Source organism: Anomaloglossus baeobatrachus, chromosome 3, assembly GCF_048569485.1.
Source record: "Anomaloglossus baeobatrachus isolate aAnoBae1 chromosome 3, aAnoBae1.hap1, whole genome shotgun sequence".
In the NCBI taxonomy this organism is placed as follows: Eukaryota; Metazoa; Chordata; class Amphibia; order Anura; family Aromobatidae; genus Anomaloglossus; species Anomaloglossus baeobatrachus.
In genome coordinates, this window is record NC_134355.1 from 148,488,835 (window position 1) to 148,508,731 (window position 19,897).

Genomic DNA, 19,897 nt, shown 5'->3' on the forward strand with positions numbered 1-19,897 from the left:
GCCTTTATTATTGATCTCTCGAAGGACCCTACCAGACAGCAGGTGCTAATGGACAAGAAATACTTTCTCTAAGGAGGTAACCTTTCCAGTCCACATGCTGTTCTCTATGGAGATTTAAGAAAGTTTCAAAAATGATTTATTTCTAAAATGGTTCAACATTCTGTAATGATCAGTTCCATAACATATATTTTTTTCTCACTACATCAAAGCCATCACTAAGGGACCTTGGGTCACGTGTACACGTTGAGTATTTTTTACCTCATTATCTGTAAAACAAAACCAGAAGTGGGTAAAAAAAAATACAGAAGTGGTGCCCGGCTGTCTATTATACTTTTTCCCTGACTGTTCCACAATTGAATTGTGGCTGAAGTAAAATACGAGGTAAAATGCAAAGGTAATATACTGAGGTAAAATATCGAGGTAAACTACGGAGGTAAAATGCTAAGGTAAAATACTGAGGTAAAATATTGAAGTAAAATACTGAGGTAAAGTACTGAGGTAAAGTACTAAATTAAAATCCGGAGAAAAATACTGAGGTAAAGTGCTGAAGTAAAATATTGAGGTAAAATACTGAGATAAAATACTAAGGTAAAATACTGAGGTAAAATACTACGGTAAAATACTAAGGTAAAATACTGAGGTAAAATACTAAGGTAAAATACCGAGGTAAAATACTAAGTTAAAATACTGAGGTAAAATACTGAGGTACAATACTGAGGTAAAATACCGAGGTAAAATTCTAAGGTAAAATACTAAGGTAAAATACCGAGGTAAAATACTGAGGTACAGTACCGAGGTAAAATACTAAGGTAAAATACTGAGGTAAAGTGCTGAATTAAAATACGGGGGTAAAATACTGAGGTAAAATACCGAGGTAAAATACTAAGTTAAAATACTGAGGTAAAGTACTGAATTAAAATACTGAGGTAAAGTACCGAGGTAAAATACTAAGGTAAAATACCGTGGTAAAATACTGAGGTAAAATACTGAATTCAAATACTGAGGTAAAATACTTGCTAAATACTTCGTGTGTGCACATGCCCTCAAAGGGGTTTTATGGGACCTAAAAAAAAATATTAATTTTCATAAAATTCAAAAATTATTTCAAATATTCCCGATTTTAAGGAGCTCTTTGTTGTGGTCCTGATGCAGTCGGCAGTTGTACATTGTGTCATCCTTAGGAATGCCAGCGTTGCATTGACTGTAATTCCCATGGTTCCTACGGTAGTACTGAGATTTCAGAAAGGAAAGATCACAAAGACGCAATGGTGAAAAGACACTATACATGCGTGTGGCAACCCAACCAAAACATGCTCAGTGGAAGTAATAGCAATTCTGTGATGGGGTTTTATATATTCAGAAGCAAGGAATATAGGAAAATCAGGGATCAATGTGCAACCAGTAGTGACATACAGCTACATATCTATGGTCATGTTGGTGATTACTGCAAAAGAAAAGTAAAAAATGCTACATTTTGTGAGTTAAATAGACTATTGAAGATCTTTATTAGATTTGTATGGGGATAAGAACTTACAGGCAGGTAGATGCTAACTAACTGACTGTTTAGTCCTGTGCCGATATCTCCCAGCTCAGAGCAGGTCACAGACTGCCCCTACCAACAATTTTGTGGCTTCCGTCAGAGACAGAGGAGCATCTTCTCTTTGGCTCTGCTCTGTCAGTGGGGCGTCACTGCTGATATCATGCAGATTGACAGCTGGCTCCTCACTATCTACCTGCAGGGAGCAGGCTGTCAATCAGTATGGCATTTACCATTATGACTAGGGATGATCGAATACTTTGATTATTCGGCTTTGCGAATATTTTCCGAATACCATGCCACTATTTGCAAATATTCGATGCGCAATGTAAGGGGTACTTTGCACACTACGACATCGCAACTGCGATGTCGGTGGTGTCAAATCGAAAGGACGCACATCCGGCGTCGCTGTCGATCTCGGAGTGTGTATATCGTTTTTAATACGATTAACGAGCGCAAAAGCGTCGAAATCGTATGATCGGTGTAGCATCGGTCATTTCAATAATTTTAGAAGGACCGATGTTACGATGTTGTTCCTCGTTCCTGCGGCAGCACACATCGCTGTGTGTGAAGCTGCAGGAGTGAGGAACATCGCCTTACCTGTGTCCTGCGGCTCACGCCGGCTATGCGGAAGGAAGGAGGTGGGCGGGATGTTTACGTCACGCTCATCTCCGCCCCTCCGCTTCTATTGGCCGCCTGCCGTGGGACGTCGCTATGACGCCACACGACCCGCCCCCTTAGGAAGGAGGCGGTTTGCTGGCCAGAGCAATGTCGCAGGGCAGGTATGTGCGTGTGAAGCTGCCGTAGCGATAATGTTCACTACGGCAGCTATCACCATGATATTGCATGTGCGATGGGGACGGGTACTATAGTGCTCGGCATCGCAAGCATCGGCTTGCGATGTAGTGTGCAAAGTACCCCTAAGTCTATGGGAAACCCGAATAACAACTATTCGGTACTATTTGGGCTTCCCATAGACTTACATTGCGCATCAAATAGTCGAATACTGGAGAGGTATTCGGAAAATATTGGCGAAGCCGAATATTTGAGGTACAGTCAGGGCCAGAAATATTTGTACAGTGACACAAGTTTTGTTATTTTAGCTGTTTAGAAAAACATGTTCAGAAATACAATTATATATATAATATGGGCTGAAAGTGCACACTCCCAGCTGCAATATGAGAGTTTTCACATCCAACTCGGAGAAAGGGTTTAGGAATCATAGCTCTGTAATGCATAGCCTCCTCTTTTTCAAGGGACCAAAAGTAATTGGACAAGGGACTCTAAGGGCTGCAATTAACTCTGAAGGCATCTCCCTCGTTAACCTGTAATCAATTAAGTAGTTAAAAGGTCTGGGGTTGATTACAGGTGTGTGGTTTTGCATTTGGAAGCTGTTGCTGTGACCAGACAACATGCGGTCTAAGGAACTCTCAATTGAGGTGAAGCAGAACATCCTGAGGCTGAAAAAAAAGAAAAAATCCATCAGAGAGAAAGCAGACATGCTTGGAGTAGCAAAATCAACAGTCGGGTACATTCTGAGAAAATAGGAATTGACTGGTGAGCTTGGGAACTCAAAAAGGCCTGGGCGTCCACGGATGACAACAGTGGTGGATGATCGCCGCATAATTTCTTTGGTGAAGAAGAACCCGTTCACAACATCAACTGAAGTCCAGAACACTCTCAGTGAAGTAGGTGTATCTGTCTCTAAGTCAACAGTAAAGAGAAGACTCCATGAAAGTAAATACAAAGGGTTCACATCTAGATGCAAACCATTCATCAATTCCAAAAATAGACAGGCCAGAGTTAAATTTGCTGAAAAACACCTCATGAAGCCAGCTCAGTTCTGGAAAAGTATTCTATGGACAGATGAGACAAAGATCAACCTGTACCAGAATGATGGGAAGAAAAAAGTTTGGAGAAGAAAGGGAACGGCACATGATCCAAGGCACACCACATCCTCTGTAAAACATGGTGGAGGCAACGTGATGGCATGGGCATGCATGGCTTTCAATGGCACTGGGTCACTTGTGTTTATTGATGACATAACAGCAGATAAGAGTAGCCGGATGAATTCTGAAGTGTACCAGGATATACTTTCAGCCCAGATTCAGCCAAATGTTGCAAAGTTGATCAGACGGCGCTTCATAGTACAGATGGACAATGACCCCAAGCATACAGCCAAAGCTACCCAGGAGTTCATGAGTGCAAAAAAGTGGAACATTCTGCAATGGCCAAGTCAATCACCAGATCTTAACCCAATTGACCATGCATTTCACTTGCTCAAATCCAGACTTAAGACGGAAAGACCCACAAACAAGCAAGACCTGAAGGCTGCGGCTGTAAAGGCCTGGCAAAGCATTAAGAAGGAGGAAACCCAGCGTTTGGTGATGTCCATGGGTTCCAGACTTAAGGCAGTGATTGCCTCCAAAGGATTCGCAACAAAATATTGAAAATAAAAATATTTTGTTTGGGTTTGGTTTATTTGTCCAATTACTTTTGACCTCCTAAAATGTGGAGTGTTTGTAAAGAAATGTGTACAATTCCTACAATTTCTATCAGATATTTTTGTTCAAACCTTCAAATTAAACGTTACAATCTGCACTTGAATTCTGTTGTAGAGGTTTCATTTCTAATCCAATGTGGTGGCATGCAGAGCCCAACTCGCGAAAATTGTGTCACTGTCCAAATATTTCTGGACCTAACTGTATTTTCAGTTGTTTCACACTTTTTTAAGTATTTCATTCCACGTGTTTTAATTCATAGTTTTGATGCCTTCAATGTGAATCTACAATTTTTAGAGTCATGAAAATAAAGAAAACTCTTTGAATGAGAAGGTGTGTCCAAACATTTGGTCTGTACTGTATATATATATATATGTATATATATATATATATATATAGTGTGTGATATCTTGCTGACAAATTCCCTTTAAGTCCCCATCTTATGTTTATGAATATCATTAGCATTTTATTAAATATTAAACAAAAAAATAAAAACTAATAATTTAGATGCACATTTTATGCAATTTGGCTTAGTATCTGGGCCAAATTGTTTATGTGAGGTGAGGAAAATATCAGTATGTGCCAAGAAGAAGACAGAGGATTAGCTTATTCTTCTTCATTCTAAATTGATCCTCCATCAGCTGAACAATGCTATACCAACATGAATCAAATATATGAAACAACTAATGATATTATGAATACAGAATATTCTAAGGAATAGAAGAGAATGTTCACATTACTGCAATAAAATATTAATACTTAAGAAGCCTAACATCCCTGGCTTTATAGGGTTTTCATGTTTTTTAGGTGCTATAAAGGAAAAAAAAGTGATTTTTTTATTTTTGCAACCTATGTTGTCAAATTAAATTACTGAAGGACAGTGAACGCTCAGACGTTCAATATAAAAAAAATCTATGGACCCCCGAAATGTGGTGCAGGAGTAATATACTGTATTTCATTATGACACAGAACAGAATCCTTTAGAGTTATTTAAGCTTTCCAACCACAATTACTAATTATCTGCATGACTAAATTGTAGTCTAAATTGCCACATTCCTGGCATATAGCAGCAGATATTGTAGAATTGTCCTTGGCTTGTCGCATTGCTATAAATGGTAACGGATTGATAAATGTGTACAAGGTGCCAAGGTGATAAAAAACAAAAAACCTACACAGCTATGCAATAAGACAAAAATACTAACATGAAGACATTTTGTTAGGATATATGAGATTAATGTGGTTACTTACATTTGTATTTGTCTTCTAATAAACCCTTTGATAGAGATATAAGACCAATCTTCAGTGATTGCACTCGAATCTTCCCAGTACGACCCCTGTGAACAACACAACATCTTCTATAAGTTTTGTTTATATGTTTTATTCACAACTTGAGCTATTTCATATGTTTGTGTTATAAATAGAGATGAGCGAACCGGTCGTGGTTCGGCTCGAGTTCGGTTCGCCGAACGGAGGTCCCGGTCGAGTTCGGTTCGACGAACCGAACTCGAACTGCATAGGAAACAATGGCAGGCATTCACAAACACATAAAAACACCTAGAAAACACCCTCAAAGGTGTCCAAAAGGTGACAAACAACCCACAACACAACACAAACACATGGGAAAGTGACAAGGACATATACTCATGCGAAAACAAAAGAGCTTGACAAGGAAAAAGAGGAGGAGACACAGATATAGGCATGGCACGCCCTTCTAAAATCATGTAAAACACCGCAAGGTGACTCCAAGCGGAGTCTCCCTTTTTTCCAAAAATTGGGCCCCACACACACCCACCCACCCATTCAGTGGCAGCACTTGTGCCCCAGTTGTACACTTCACAGCTAGATTTGCATCAAGCACATTCAAAAATACGCCATTGTTAACCGTCCCCAGGATGACCCCGGGGTAGGTAGCAAAGTCTTTCCTGATCCCAGCTCTGTTCATCTTGGATCATTTTTAAAAACAATGTAAGCAAGGGTTACTCCAAGCGGAGTCTCCCTTTTTTCCAAAAATTGGGCCCCACACACACCCACCCCTTCAGTGGCAGCAGTTGTGCCCCAGTTGTACACTTCACAGCTAGATTTGCATCAAGCACATTCAAAAATACGCCATACTTAACCGTCCCCAGGATGACACCGGGGTAGGTAGCTAAGTCTTTCCTGATCCCAGCTCTGTTCCACTTGGATCATTTTTAAAAACAATGTAAGCAAGGGTTACTCCAAGCGGAGTCTCCCTTTTTTCCAAAAATTGGGCCCCACACACACCCACCCCTTCAGTGGCAGCAGTTGTGCCCCAGTTGTACACTTCACAGCTAGATTTGCATCAAGCACATTCAAAAATACGCCATACTTAACCGTCCCCAGGATGACACCGGGGTAGGTAGCTAAGTCTTTCCTGATCCCAGCTCTGTTCATCTTGGATCATTTTTAAAAACAATGTAAGCAAGGGTTACTCCAAGCGGAGTCTCCCTTTTTTTCCAAAAATTGGGCCACACACACCCACCTCTTCAGTGGCAGCACTTGTGCCCCAGTTGTACACTTCACAGCTAGATTTGCATCATGCACATTCAAAAATACGACATTCTTAACCGTCCCCAGGATAACACCGGGGTAGATAGCAAAGTCTTTCCTGATCCCAGCTCTGTTCATCTTGGATCATTTTTAAAAACAATGTAAGCAAGGGTTACTACAAGCGGAGTCTCCCTTTTTTCCAAAAATTGGGCCACACAGACACCCCATCAGTGGCAGCACTTTTGCCCTAGTTGCAAACAGGATGTTTTGATTTGCATCAAGCACATTCCAAATCCACAAGCATTTACTCTCCCCAGGATGACACAGGGGTAGTAAATTCCTTGTGGATCCATGACTTGTTCATTTTGATGAACGTTAGTCTGTCCACATTGTCACTGGACAGACGCGTGCGCTTATCTGTCAGCACACACCCAGCAGCACTGAAGACACGTTCAGAGACAATGCTGGCAGCTGGAAACGACAAAATCTCCAAGGCGTAAGTGGAGAGCTCTGGCCATTTTTCAAGATTTGAAGCCCAAAATGAGCAAGGCTCCATTTGCAAAGTCATGGCATCGATGTTCATTTGCAGATACTCCTGTATCATCCTCTCCAGCCGTTGACTATGTGTCAGACTTGTTGTCTCTGTTGGCCTTGCAAAGGAGGGTCTAAAAAAATTATGAAAAGATTCCATAAAATTGCTGTTACCAGTAGCACCAGATAGGGTGCTACTGGTACGGGTAGACTGTTGAAGATGACGAGACCGTTCCATGTTTGTCAAGTTACAACTGGGAGATTCACTCCCTGCACCTGCACGGTTGTTTGGTGGAAAAGCCGAGCTAAGATCGAGTAACAGCTTCTGCTGATACTCCTGCATACGTGCGTCCCTTTCTCTGGCTGGAATTATGTCACAAAATTTGGACTTGTACCGGGGATCTAATAGTGTGGCAAGCCAGTAGTCATCATCACTTCTAATTTTGACAATACGAGGGTCATGTTGGAGGTAGTGCAGCAAGAAAGCACTCATGTGTCTTGCGCAGCCATGCGGACCAAGTCCACGCTGTGTTTGTGGCATAGAGGTGCTAACCGTTCTTTCTTCCTCTGACATCTCCCCCCAACCTCTTTGAACTGAAATTTGACCAAGGTCTCCCTCATCCGCTGAGTCTTCCATGTCCATGGACAGTTCGTCCTCCATTTCTTCATGTTCTCCTGCACCTTCCTCAACATTTCGCCTGCTACCATGCTCCCTTGTTGATCCCTGTCCCCCATGGTCCCATGCCTGCCGCGTTGGTGATGATGAACGTCTGGACCTTGGTGATGTTGTTGTGTCCTGTGCATATGAGTCCTCCTGTAGTTCCTCCCCTTCCTGTTGTCCCACCCCCTGACTCCGAATAGTGTTTAGCGTGTGCTCCAGCATGTAAATGACTGGAATTGTCATGCTGGTAATGGCATTGTCAGCGCTAAACATATTCGTCGCCATGTCAAAACTGTGCAGAAGGGTGCATAGGTCCTTGATCTGAGACCACTCCATCAGGGTGATCTGCCCCACCTCTGCATCTCGTTGGCCCAGGCTATACGTCATGACGTATTGCACCAGGGCTCGGCGGTGCTGCCACAGTCGCTGTAACATGTGGAGAGTCGAATTCCAGCGTGTCGCCACATCGCATTTCAGGCAATAAACCGGCAGGCCGAAAGACTTCTGGAGCGATGCAAGTCTCTCAGCTGCGGCGGTTGAACGGCGGAAGTGAGCAGACAGTTTTCGTGCCCTGGTTAGAAGGCCATCTAGGCCGGGATAGTGTGTTAAAAATTGCTGGACAACAAGGTTCAACACGTGAGCCATACAAGGCACGTGTGTCACCTTGCCCAGGCGAAGGGCCGCACCCAGGTTTGCAGCATTGTCGCACACGGCTTTACCAGGCTGCAGGTTGAGTGGAGACAACCATTTATTAAACTCGGACTGCAGAGCTGACCACAACTCCTCAGCTGTGTGACTCCTATTCCCAAGACATGTCAAGCTAAAGACCACCTGATGCCGTTGCGCTCTGCTGCCAGCATAGTAATGAGGGGTGCGTGATTCCTTCTGCGCAGTTAGAACGCTGGTGGCCTGACCAGGCAGGCTTGGGGCGGAGGTGGAGGACACAGATGAGGTGGAGGAGGCAGAAGCAGTGGCGGAACTTGGACAGACAGAGGATTGACACACAAGTCGTGGGGACGGCAAGACTTGTGCAGCAGACCCTTCACCATCTATCACCATAGTTAACCAGTGCCCAGTCAGCGACATGTAACGTCCCTGTCCATGCTTACTGGTCCAAGTATCGGTGGTGAAATGCACCCATTCACACACAGAGTTTCTCAAGGAAGCGGTGATGTTGTGTGCGACATGCTGGTGTAGCGCGGGCACACCTTTCTTAGAGAAGTAGTGGCGACTAGGCATCTGGTACTGGGGCACAGCGACAGACATAAGGTCTCTAAAATCCTGTGTGTCCACCAGGCGGAAAGGCAGCATTTCGGTAGCCAAGAGCTTACAGAGGGATAAAGTCAACCTCTTAGCTTTGTCATGGGTCGCAGGAAATGACCTTTTATTTGTCCACATCTGAGGGACAGAGATCTGGCTGCTGTGTGTAGACGGTGTTGAGTAGGGTGTCCCTGGAAAAATGCAGGTTTGTGAGGAAAGTGCAGGCGGAGACATGATGTTGCCTTCATCCAACGTTGGTGCTATCGATGTCTGAGAGAGCTGTACACACGCACTTGTTTCCCCTTCCAAACCAACCAACGAACTACCAAGCAAACTGCCTGTTGCGGTTACAGTGGTGGAAGTTGTGCGTGGAAAACCCGGTGTGACAGCTGTCCCCACAGTCCTAGAAGATGAAGAGCGCGCGGATGCACTGGAAGGGGCAAGCCGTGGATGGTTCGCTCCGCTAGGCCGCATTGCAGCACGGTGAGCTTCCCACTGGGACATATGATATTTATTCATGTGACGATTCATGGAAGAAGTTGTCAAACTGCTGAGGTTTTGACCTCTACTAACAGAATCACGACAAATTTTACAGATCACATAATTTTGGCGATCTTTTTCTATGTCAAAAAAGGACCAGGCTAGGCAAGGCTTAGAGGGCATGCGACCTGCTGAGCCCCCCTGACTAGTGCTCAGAGGCAGAGTGGTGGCTGATAATGCAGTTGTAGACGTGCTACCAGTGCTCCGACTCTGTCCAGGAAGGCGCAAGGTAACTTCGTCGTCGGTTGCATCCTCCTCCACCGCCTCTGTTGACCTCCTCGAGTGCCTGACTGTGGGTTGACAGTAGGTGGGATCAAGAACTTCATTCATCATCAATTGTTGTGTTTGCACTCCCCCTCAGACCGAGCCTCTTCTTGCCCTGACCGAATATTTAAGTTGTCATCCCAATCTGGTATCTGCGTCTCATCGTCATCAGTATGTTCCTCATTGTCTATAACCACAGGTGTTACAGTTTGTGACAAAGGGTCAACATTATGCTCAGAAACTTGGTCCTCACGGCCTGAATCAGAGTCACAAAGGTTCTGGGCATCACTGCAGACCATTTCCTGGTTCTGTACTCACTGTAGCTTGGGAGCAGACCTCTGATTCCCAGGCTATAGTGTGACTGAACAGCTCTGCAGACTCAGCCATCTCAGTTCCACCATACTGTGCAGGGCTGATGGAGACTTCAGAGCTGGGAAAAAGCAAGTTTGATTGGGATGACAACTCAGAGGACTGGTGTATTTTGTATGCGGTAGTTGAGATGGCTGAGAGGGCACTTGTTGAACCACTTGAGATCCATTCAAGCATTTTCCTTTTTTGGCCATCATCTACCTTTGTTCCTGTTGTTCGTGTCCGTAAAAAAGGGAGCACATCGGATTGTCCACGGTAAGTAGTAGACATCTTACTTTTGCTGGTAGATGGTCTATCTTCAGCAGATGTTAATGGAGCTTTGCCACCTTCCCCACGGACAAACCCTTTTTTTCCTTTTACAACACGCCTCTTCCCCTTTCCACCAGCATCTGTCATTTTGCCACTGATGTTGATTGCGACAAGATTGTGCACTTAAAATGTGGTAGTAAAAATTGAGAGGTGGTGTAGATTGCAGCGGTGGTCTAGCTTTATTAACAGCAGAATAAACAACAATAATTATCCCTGACAATGCAACTACGGCCCTTAAACTGGCAGCATAAATTGCTAGTATAATGGCTTAGTAACAATGAGTTTGAGTGTGCAATGCAGGCAGACGTGCTGCAAATATCTTTGCACTAGTGGGACAATACAGAAGTCCAATAGCCACGTTTAGGATGCCACTAAGTTCACTCAGTGTTTGCTAGTATAATGGCTTAGTAACAATGAGTTTGAGTGTGCAATGCAGGCAGACATGCTGCAAATACCTTTGCACTAGTGGGACAATACAGAAGTCCAATAGCAACGTTTAGGATGCCACTAAGTTCACTCAGTGTTTGCTAGTATAATGGCTTAGTAACAATGAGTTTGAGTGTGCAGTGCAGGCAGACGTGCTGCAAATATCTTTGCACTAGTGGGACAATACAGAAGTCCAATAGCCACGTTTAGGATGCCACTAAGTTCACTCAGTGTTTGCTAGTATAATGGCTTAGTAACAATGAGTTTGAGTGTGCAAAGGGCAGGAGGGTACAGTGGCAGGGTTGTGGGTCTCTGGGTAGAGGAAAGGAAGCCTGCCTTTCTATCCCTCCTAATGGGGAAATGCAGCGAGGAAATCCCTGACCTTAGCTACACAGACGCTGTCATCTTGTGTAGCTGTTAAACTCTGTTTTCACGGACCTGTCACCTATGGCTCTGACCCTGCCGGTATGAGCCCTTAAAAGGACTGATAGAAAGTGCTATCCCTATGCTGTACAGCGATGTGTATGGAGCGTACACAGCAGTATCGGCGATAGGAGCTGCGCCAGTGATGACTGACACCAAGGACGCAGAAGGCAGATAATGGTGTGCTGGAGGAAAATGTCCGGTTTTATAATGCAGGGACATGTGACATGGACATCCTATCACACATGCCGTTGCTTCTCTGGCTAAAAGTCCACTTAGCTGTGTGTGTGTCTGGGATTGGCTGACATGCTGGCCCACCCCACTACACGCGCGCGCTTAGGGAAGGAAGACAAGGGAAAAAAAAAAATGGCGATCGTCATTATCCCAGCAGCAGTGATCTGAATGCGCTGTTCCCGCACACTATACACTGAAATTTCATAATAGTGTGAGTCACAGAGTGACTTACACTATTACAGCGGAAAGCCAGCTAGGAATTAGCTGATCTTTTTGCTGCTAGAACCGTTCTCGAACGTATCTAGAACTATCGAGCTTTAGCAAAAAGCTCGAGTTCTAGTTCGATCTAGAACAGCCCCCAAAATCACTCGAGCCGCGAACTGGAGAGCCTCGAACCGCGAACCGCGCTCAACTCTAGTTATAAATCAGCTTTTAAAGAGGAATATTTTGCAGGAGCATTTCTTAGTAGTAGGCTACCTCTGGGTGTCCGCGTATACGCCCGAAAAGGGTGCAAGACAGAGTACACGGTGACTCAGTCTGCACCATTATACCCAAGGCCCCATTGGTGCGGGCGTCCAAAACTCGTTTTGAAGGGGGGTTCGAACGGAAGCTCCGACGGGACCACTGAATGTAGGTATAATCGCAATGTAAAACCAGCTTTAAAGGGAACCTGTCACCAGGATTTTCCCTTAAAGGCTGCAGCCACCACCAGTATATAATCGAATATATATATATTTACATGAAACTGTTCTTTTCACTGGGTTTTATCTGCTTCAAAGATGAAGAAGCAAAAGGAAATAAACTCTGCAGAGACAAGTTTGTGCCAGGTGAATTTGGTAATAAGGGCAGGAGCAGGTAAAGAAGAAGAGAAAGAGAGGAAGCCTATAGTAGACATCGCCGTTAAGGTGGTGACTGTAAATGTTTAATCTGCCTCTCATCCCTCTATGATCTGTAGATTGATGATTAGTCATAATATTCTTGTATCTAAAACAGCCACTCCTAGTATACTTATACATTACAGCAGTTATACTGGGATGTGTCTGAACAGTTCAATCTTATATTGCAGGTATACAGTATATGCAGATCTGGGCGCCCACTCAGATGTGTTTCTGGCCCGTCTTAATACAGTATCCTTTTTTAAAATATATAAACTGTTGTCCCTTAATAGCATATGCTGTGATGATTATTACTATAGGGTATCTTTTCTTAAAGGGGTTTTCTAGTCTAAAAAGAAAATAGTCCCATAGAGGGCAGGGCTGTGGAGTCAGAGTCATGGAGTAGGAATCGGTAAAAAACAGACCGACTCCGACTCCTAAAATATATAATAAATTGGGTTCAGCGGTTATATGCAGTACATAATGAATAGTTTTTCAAAAGAATTTGGGAAAGTTATGAAATGTCCTATAAATGTCTGTTCTGTTCCTGATCAAAGAATCTTGGCTTTTAGTTGAAATGAATCTGTGCTGCACTTCAGCTACATGATATAAGTAGTGATGTCACTATTTCACTACAGTAAACTTATCACATTTAGGCTATGTGCGCACTAGAAAAGTGATTTTTCTTAAGAAAATTTCTTGAGAAACTTCTGGGAGTTGAAGATTACCGCACCTGCGGTAAAAAAAAACGCACCAAATCCGCGGGAAAAATGCATGCGTTTTTGCCACGGATTTGCCGCGGTTTTACCGCGGTTTTGCCGCGGTTTTTCCGCAGGTTGGTCCCTGCGGTTTTTTTATGCTGTTACTGCAATAAATAATATAGATAATAGATAGATAATCGATAGACAGACAGATAATGGATAGAGGGAAATATGGATAGATGAATAGATAGATAGATAGATAGATAGTGTGAGGTATCAACCGGCTGTATTACAAAGGGCCGGTATGTTTTGCAGAAGCGTGGGTGCTCTGCAATGTGAAGCTGGCTGGGACCTGTGGTTCCACAGGATTGCATTACATGCAGAGCCATGGAAGGGTGTGTGTGATGCTGATTACACACTCCTTACCACCTGTGGGTGTGGCTCCAGGGGTTAAAGCAATCCTGTCTCTGAACCTGGGAGAGGTGTGTCTAGGGCAGTCTAGTTAGAGACTAGCTCCAGACGTCCAGTGTGTGTGCTGGGAGAGAGTGAGTGAGAGCAGAGCCGAGAGTTCTGCATGAAGTGTGTCTGGGGGCAGTCTAGAGAGAGACTGGCTCCAGATGTCCAGTGTGTGGACTGGAAACAAGCGAGAGCAGAGCCGGGAGCTCTGAGTGTATCAGCCTGCATGGAGGCTGATCACAAGGCTCTGATATTGAGTCTGAGGTGAGTGCAGCCAGGCCAGGGCTGTAAGGCCGAATCTCTCCAGGAGGAGAGACAGACAGGGGTCTGCAGAGGGCCCTGGGTGCGGGAAGGAACCTTGGCTAGAGTTGTACGCTGGCAGGAGCCAGAGAGTGGGGAAGTTGCTAAACTTCCATTATGCACTTATTGTTTATGTTTGAGGGCAGTTTATGCTGAGTGTTTTTAAATAAACTGCCAGAATTTCTATGAAGAGACTGTGTACGTGTGTTGCTGAAGCTACCTCACACCGCTGCAAGCGAGTGAAACCCCCACGTTGCAGGGCGCAACGTTACATATGGTGTCTCGAATGCGGGCATGCGGTCTGGTTGCTAGGGGCAACGCAGCCTGGTTGCTAGGGGCAACGGCCTAGGACATATTCCTGTGGATACGGACTGCTTGCGGTGGATCGGCGGGTCCACGAAAATTTTTTGAAGCGGTTTGCGGTGGATCGGCGGGTCCACGAGAATTGTCTGCGCACTCAAGCAGCTGGCGGTGGATCGGCGGGTCCACGAACAGGGACAGCGCTCTCAAGCACCTGGTGGTGAATCAGCAGGTCGTTGGGGACCCGTGCTGCAGTGGCGAGAGTCCAGCGACTGGAGGTTCCAGGCCAGCCGGAATTGCAAGGCCCTGCTTGGTGAGCAGTGATACACCACAGGCTGGAGATCCTGGTTGTACTGGCGGTACAACCCGGAAAGGTTAGTGGTTCTCTAACCCCCCTGTCTTTGACCACCGGGTATTACCCATTGGAGCGCCCCTCCTGTGCCTCTTTTTCGTTACAGCATGGAGGAGCTCCTGAACCAGCTGCTGCAGAGCCAGCAGCACCAACAGCATGTGCCTGGAGGTCCAGTGACAGCAGTGGGGGCTAAAAGCCAAAAAGAGGGAATGGTCCCTGCGGACTTTGTGGAGGAGCTGTACCAGTTCCTGGTCCAGGGACAGCAGGAGCTGTCGGTGTGTAGCGATGTCACAGCCATGGACCAGTTTGAGCGTTCCCTTCAGGGGCCAGTATGGACACTGGGTGCCCAGGGAGACAAGGGCAAACGGTGTGAACTGGGGGCTAAGGACATTGCATGGAAACCGCAAAAGGGGGTGGTTGCCCATAAAGGGGTGGTTGCCCATAAAGGGGTGGTTGCCCATAAGGGGGTGGAGTCCCATAAAGGGGTGGTTGCCCATAAGGGGGTGGAGTCCCATAAAGGGGTGGTCCCCCAAAAGGGTGTGGAGCATCCCAAATCCAAGGGTGAAGTGGCACAGATGGACTGTAGCCAGGGACAACAGTGTTCATGCCACAAGTGTCCTGTTTGCAATATAGACCACCCATCCGACGAGAAGCCACGTCTGTGTTCCGTGGAAGTGGATGGGGAATCTGTAACAGGAGTCGTAGACTCAAGGAGCTTGGTGACCCTGGTGAGGGCCACCTCTGATGTCCACTTGATTCCTGGAAGGAAGATCCACGTCGGCTGCACCCACAATAATGAGACAGAATACCCGGTATCCAGCGTGGTCATTAAGACAGCCTGGGACAGTGGTTCTCATGATGTTGGAGTAGTCTCAGATTTACTGCACCCAATTATTATAGGTTGGGACTCTAAATTATTTGTGCACTTGTGGAAGCAGGGGGACGTATACGGTTGCTTGTGTAAGAGCCGGAACAGCCCAAAGAAAACCCCACCACATTGGGAGGTGAAAAGGGGTCCTTGTGCAGTTGTGTGGTAAGGAGGAGATAGCACCTCCTAAAATTGACTGTCCTAAGTTAGGGGTGACCAAAGAAAATGATGGACGGACCCAACTTAGTGACATAAGGACTAAGGGAATAACCGATAGTGTGACCGTTAATAACGGGGTAGCTCCAGAAAGGGAAGCAGATATCTGGTTAAGTGGGAACATGATAGTCCAGGATACCAGGGGGAGAGATGATGACTCCAGTAAAGACACTGACTCTAGTAAGGTGACAAACGAGTACAGTGTGGTACAGATGGGCGAGAAGGGCAAAACTTCCTCCCGACGCCGAAGACGTAATAAGCGCCGAGAGGGGGCACAGGGTATGCCGTCTGAGGGTGCAGAGAAAGTGACATGCCTGGTTAATGAAGACATGGTGCTAATAACACCTGCTACGGTGGAGTCAGACGGTGATATCCTACAAAAGACTGAGGAATCAGAGATTGAACTGACACATTGTGACGACAGAAATCAGCGGGCTGCAAGTGCAGAGAAGGAGCCAACCACGGACGTAATGGTGGTGGTCCCCATGATTTCAAAGTGTGAAGTTGATAGTCTGTCAGGCGAGAGTGGTATAGGAAATGGAATCCTAGAGAGTGTGGGGGAAGGAATAATCCCCAACAGTCGTGGTGAGCAGACTGGTGAACTACCAAGTGCTGGGGTGGATGACAGCGAATTTAGCCCCAAATCTCTAAAAGGAACAGAGTGCCATGTTGAAGGGTGTGACACCCAGGCTGAGGGTGACACGGCAGAGACCCCAGAGGAAGTGGAAGATAATGCAGTGAAGAAACAAGAAACAGCTGGCGCTGAAGTGAAGAGAGCCTCTGAGGAGGTGAAGTCTGGACCAGAGGTCTCATCCAGGACTGGGAGCCTGCCTGACCTGCTTGGTAAAACTACGATGGAGGATATAGAGAAGGTCGTGGGTAAGGAGTGTAAGAAACCCAAACGTTCTGAAGCTGAGATGGAAGAAGCCTCAGAAATAGTGTGTCGTAGACCAGAGAGGTCCGCAAGTGAAGACTCATTCAAGAGGATGAGCAAAGACCATCTGCAACAAGAGATACTTCTTAGGCAGGCTACTGAGAGTCGAGTAAGGGAGCTGGAGAAAGAAGTGGCTGAGCTCCGAAGTCGCTTGGCAGAGTACCAGTCCAAGTCCCAGGGAGCCTTGGAGCAGATGGAGCAGCGAGTGTCAATCCTGACCAAACATGTTGAAGCAGGGGAGGCCCAAAGAGAGCTGACTTTGGAAGCTAAACTTGACAAGCATGTGGCAGGGATGAATGAGACTTCTGTAGTCAAGTGCATGGTGGATATACCTAAGGACTTAAGAGAAGCGTGTGCCACCGAGTGCATGCATGACGAATTTAAGAGAGCTGTGGAAGCGTGTGAGGTCTACTGTACCCCAGGGGCTGAACAGTTAGTGATATTGTCCACCAGTGAAATTACTAGGCAGCGGGTGGCTATTCTAAAGGACATGCACTTCAGATGTGTTCGTATGAAGTGGCAGGTCCAACTGCAAAAGGAAGAAGCCACTAGACAGCTAGAGTATAAAAGGAAAGCGCAGAGTCTGGCGGAAGATATTGTCCAAGTACCCCGGGCTCTGGTGGGGAGAGTCATTGGAAAAACCGGACGAGTCATGCAAGACATGGTGAATAAATCAGGATTGGTGAGATTAAGAATCCCTGCTGCTAATGAGAGCAAGATACCCAGGGAAGCTGGTATGGTTCCGTTTGTCTGTGTCGGGACTGTAGAGAGTCTTGGAAACATTCGAAGCCTTATTGAATATCGGGTACACCATGTACGTGACATGGAGCGGTTGTGGCAAGAAAACCTGAAAATTAAGGAGCAGCTTCGCCAACTGTGTGGGGGACAGCAGCCGTCTTCCACCCGTTGTTCAGGGGAAAGAAGTGGAAGATGGCGTGTCGGTCCAGTAGTTCAGACGCTTGATAAAAGGAATCGCCGACAGAGTGGTAACCTACGATGTACTGTAGATAGTGGCCGCTATGAGCTTAGAGTTCCCGACAGTAGCCTTGGGGGTACTCGAGAAAGCCTAGGTTCGGACAAGACTGTAGGTTTGACTGGGGACATGTCTCTCTACTACGGTGACCCTGGGAGGGGGTCAGGGAGAGAACGGTCTGTAAATGGGACGTCCTTTAACCCTAGGTTGACCAGACAGGGTTTGGTGACAGTGTCGGGCGATGCCTCAGGGACTACTGCTCTTGGACGGCCCTCTCAACTGGTGGGGCATGGCAGCGGGGATGCCCTGTCTCGCGGCCCCAGGTCATTGGCAAGTGTTCTCCCCTACGGGTTTGAACAGAGGGGGAGGGTATGTGAGGTATCAACCGGCTGTATTACAAAGGGCCGGTATGTTTTGCAGAAGCGTGGGTGCTCTGCAATGTGAAGCTGGCTGGGACCTGTGGTTCCACAGGATTGCATTACATGCAGAGCCATGGAAGGGTGTGTGTGATGCTGATTACACACTCCTTACCACCTGTGGGTGTGGCTCCAGGGGTTAAAGCAATCCTGTCTCTGAACCTGGGAGAGGTGTGTCTAGGGCAGTCTAGTTAGAGACTAGCTCCAGACGTCCAGTGTGTGTGCTGGGAGAGAGTGAGTGAGAGCAGAGCCGAGAGTTCTGCATGAAGTGTGTCTGGGGCAGTCTAGAGAGAGACTGGCTCCAGATGTCCAGTGTGTGGACTGGAAACAAGCGAGAGCAGAGCCGGGAGCTCTGAGTGTATCAGCCTGCATGGAGGCTGATCACAAGGCTCTGATATTGAGTCTGAGGTGAGTGCAGCCAGGCCAGGGCTGTAAGGCCGAATCTCTCCAGGAGGAGAGACAGACAGGGGTCTGCAGAGGGCCCTGGGTGCGGGAAGGAACCTTGGCTAGAGTTGTACGCTGGCAGGAACCAGAGAGTGGGGAAGTTGCTAAACTTCCATTATGCACTTATTGTTTATGTTTGAGGGCAGTTTATGCTGAGTGTTTTTAAATAAACTGCCAGAATTTCTATGAAGAGACTGTGTACGTGTGTTGCTGAAGCTACCTCACACCGCTGCAAGCGAGTGAAACCCCCACGTTGCAGGGCGCAACGTTACAATAGATAGATGAGAAAGACCTATATATATATAATGTCCCACCCCCCTGCATTTTCTAAGCTGGCACCCTTTAGTGACTTTCATGTGGCACTAAAGGGTGCCTAGCCTTGTATTTAGCCAAAAAATAAATAATTTAACAAAAAATGACGTGAGGTCCCCCCATCTTTTGTAGCCAGCTAGGGTAAAGCAGACGGCTGCAGACCACAGCTGGCAGCTTCACTTTGGCTGGTAATCCAAAACAGAGGGCACCCCACGCTGTTATTTTACATTAAATAAATAATTTAAAACAAAAAACGTGGGGTCCCCCCCAAATTGGATCACCAGCCAAAGCGGACAGCTGTGGTCTGATATTCTCAGACTAGGGAGGTTCACTTTTATTGGACACTCCCCAGCCTAAAAATAGCAGGCCGCAGCCGCTCCAGAAGTGGCGCATCCATTAGACGTGCCAATCCTGGCGCTTCACCCCAACTCATCCCGTTGCCCTGGTGCGTTGGCAAACGAGGTAATATATGGGGTTGATGCCAGATGTGTAATGTCACCTGGCATCAAGCCCTGAGGTTTATGATGTCACACGTCTATCAGATACCCGACATCACCAACCCAGTCAGTAATAAATAAAGAATAGACAACAAAAAAGGTTTTATTTGAAAAAACACTCCCCACATTCCCTCTTTCATCAATTTATTGAAAAGAACAATCAATTCCACGTCCGGCGTAATCCAATAAGGGGGGGGGGTCTCACGGCGATCCATACCATAGTCACTGTCCCATTCAATGAAGAACAGAATGTTCCCCATTGGCTGGGAGAGCAATGCAGTGACCTGAGCTAACATCAAAAGTTCAGCCCAGGTCACTGCAGGGGATGACGAGCGCTGCCATCAGGAGGTGAGATGAGATCATTACCTGCTGTGATGATCTCCTGCAGTCCTGCCATCAGCGCTGTCACTGATTTCTATGCCCGCCGCGTTGTCAGCAGTATCGCGAGAGCCCGTGACGTCACCGCTAGTGACAGTCTCGGGCCGCTCGCGAAACGGGCATAGACTGCAGTGACCGCGGTGACGTCAGGAGGCAGGAGATCGTCACAGCAGGTAATGATCTCATCTCACCTCCTGACAGCAGCGCCCGTCATCCCCGCGGCTGCACGCACTGCTGTGTGTAAGTGTCTGCCAGCACTGCGGCGTGACAAGCTGCTGATACTGCGGGCAGACACTGACACTGCTGTGCTGG

The 19,897-nt window shown here is 46.5% G+C and overlaps 1 protein-coding gene across 8 annotated transcripts in view; it reads right to left on the reverse strand.

Annotated features, from left to right (window-relative positions):
* The window catches only part of UTRN (utrophin), a 1,025,654-nt gene that overhangs the window by 111,293 nt on the left and 894,464 nt on the right, over positions 1-19,897 (reverse strand). For all 8 annotated transcript variants that reach the window (XM_075339520.1, XM_075339517.1, XM_075339516.1 and 5 more), the window contains one exon: positions 5,287-5,372. In XM_075339520.1, coding sequence (XP_075195635.1) covers positions 5,287-5,372 — 86 coding nt within the window. The remainder of the gene's footprint in view (positions 1-5,286; positions 5,373-19,897) is intronic.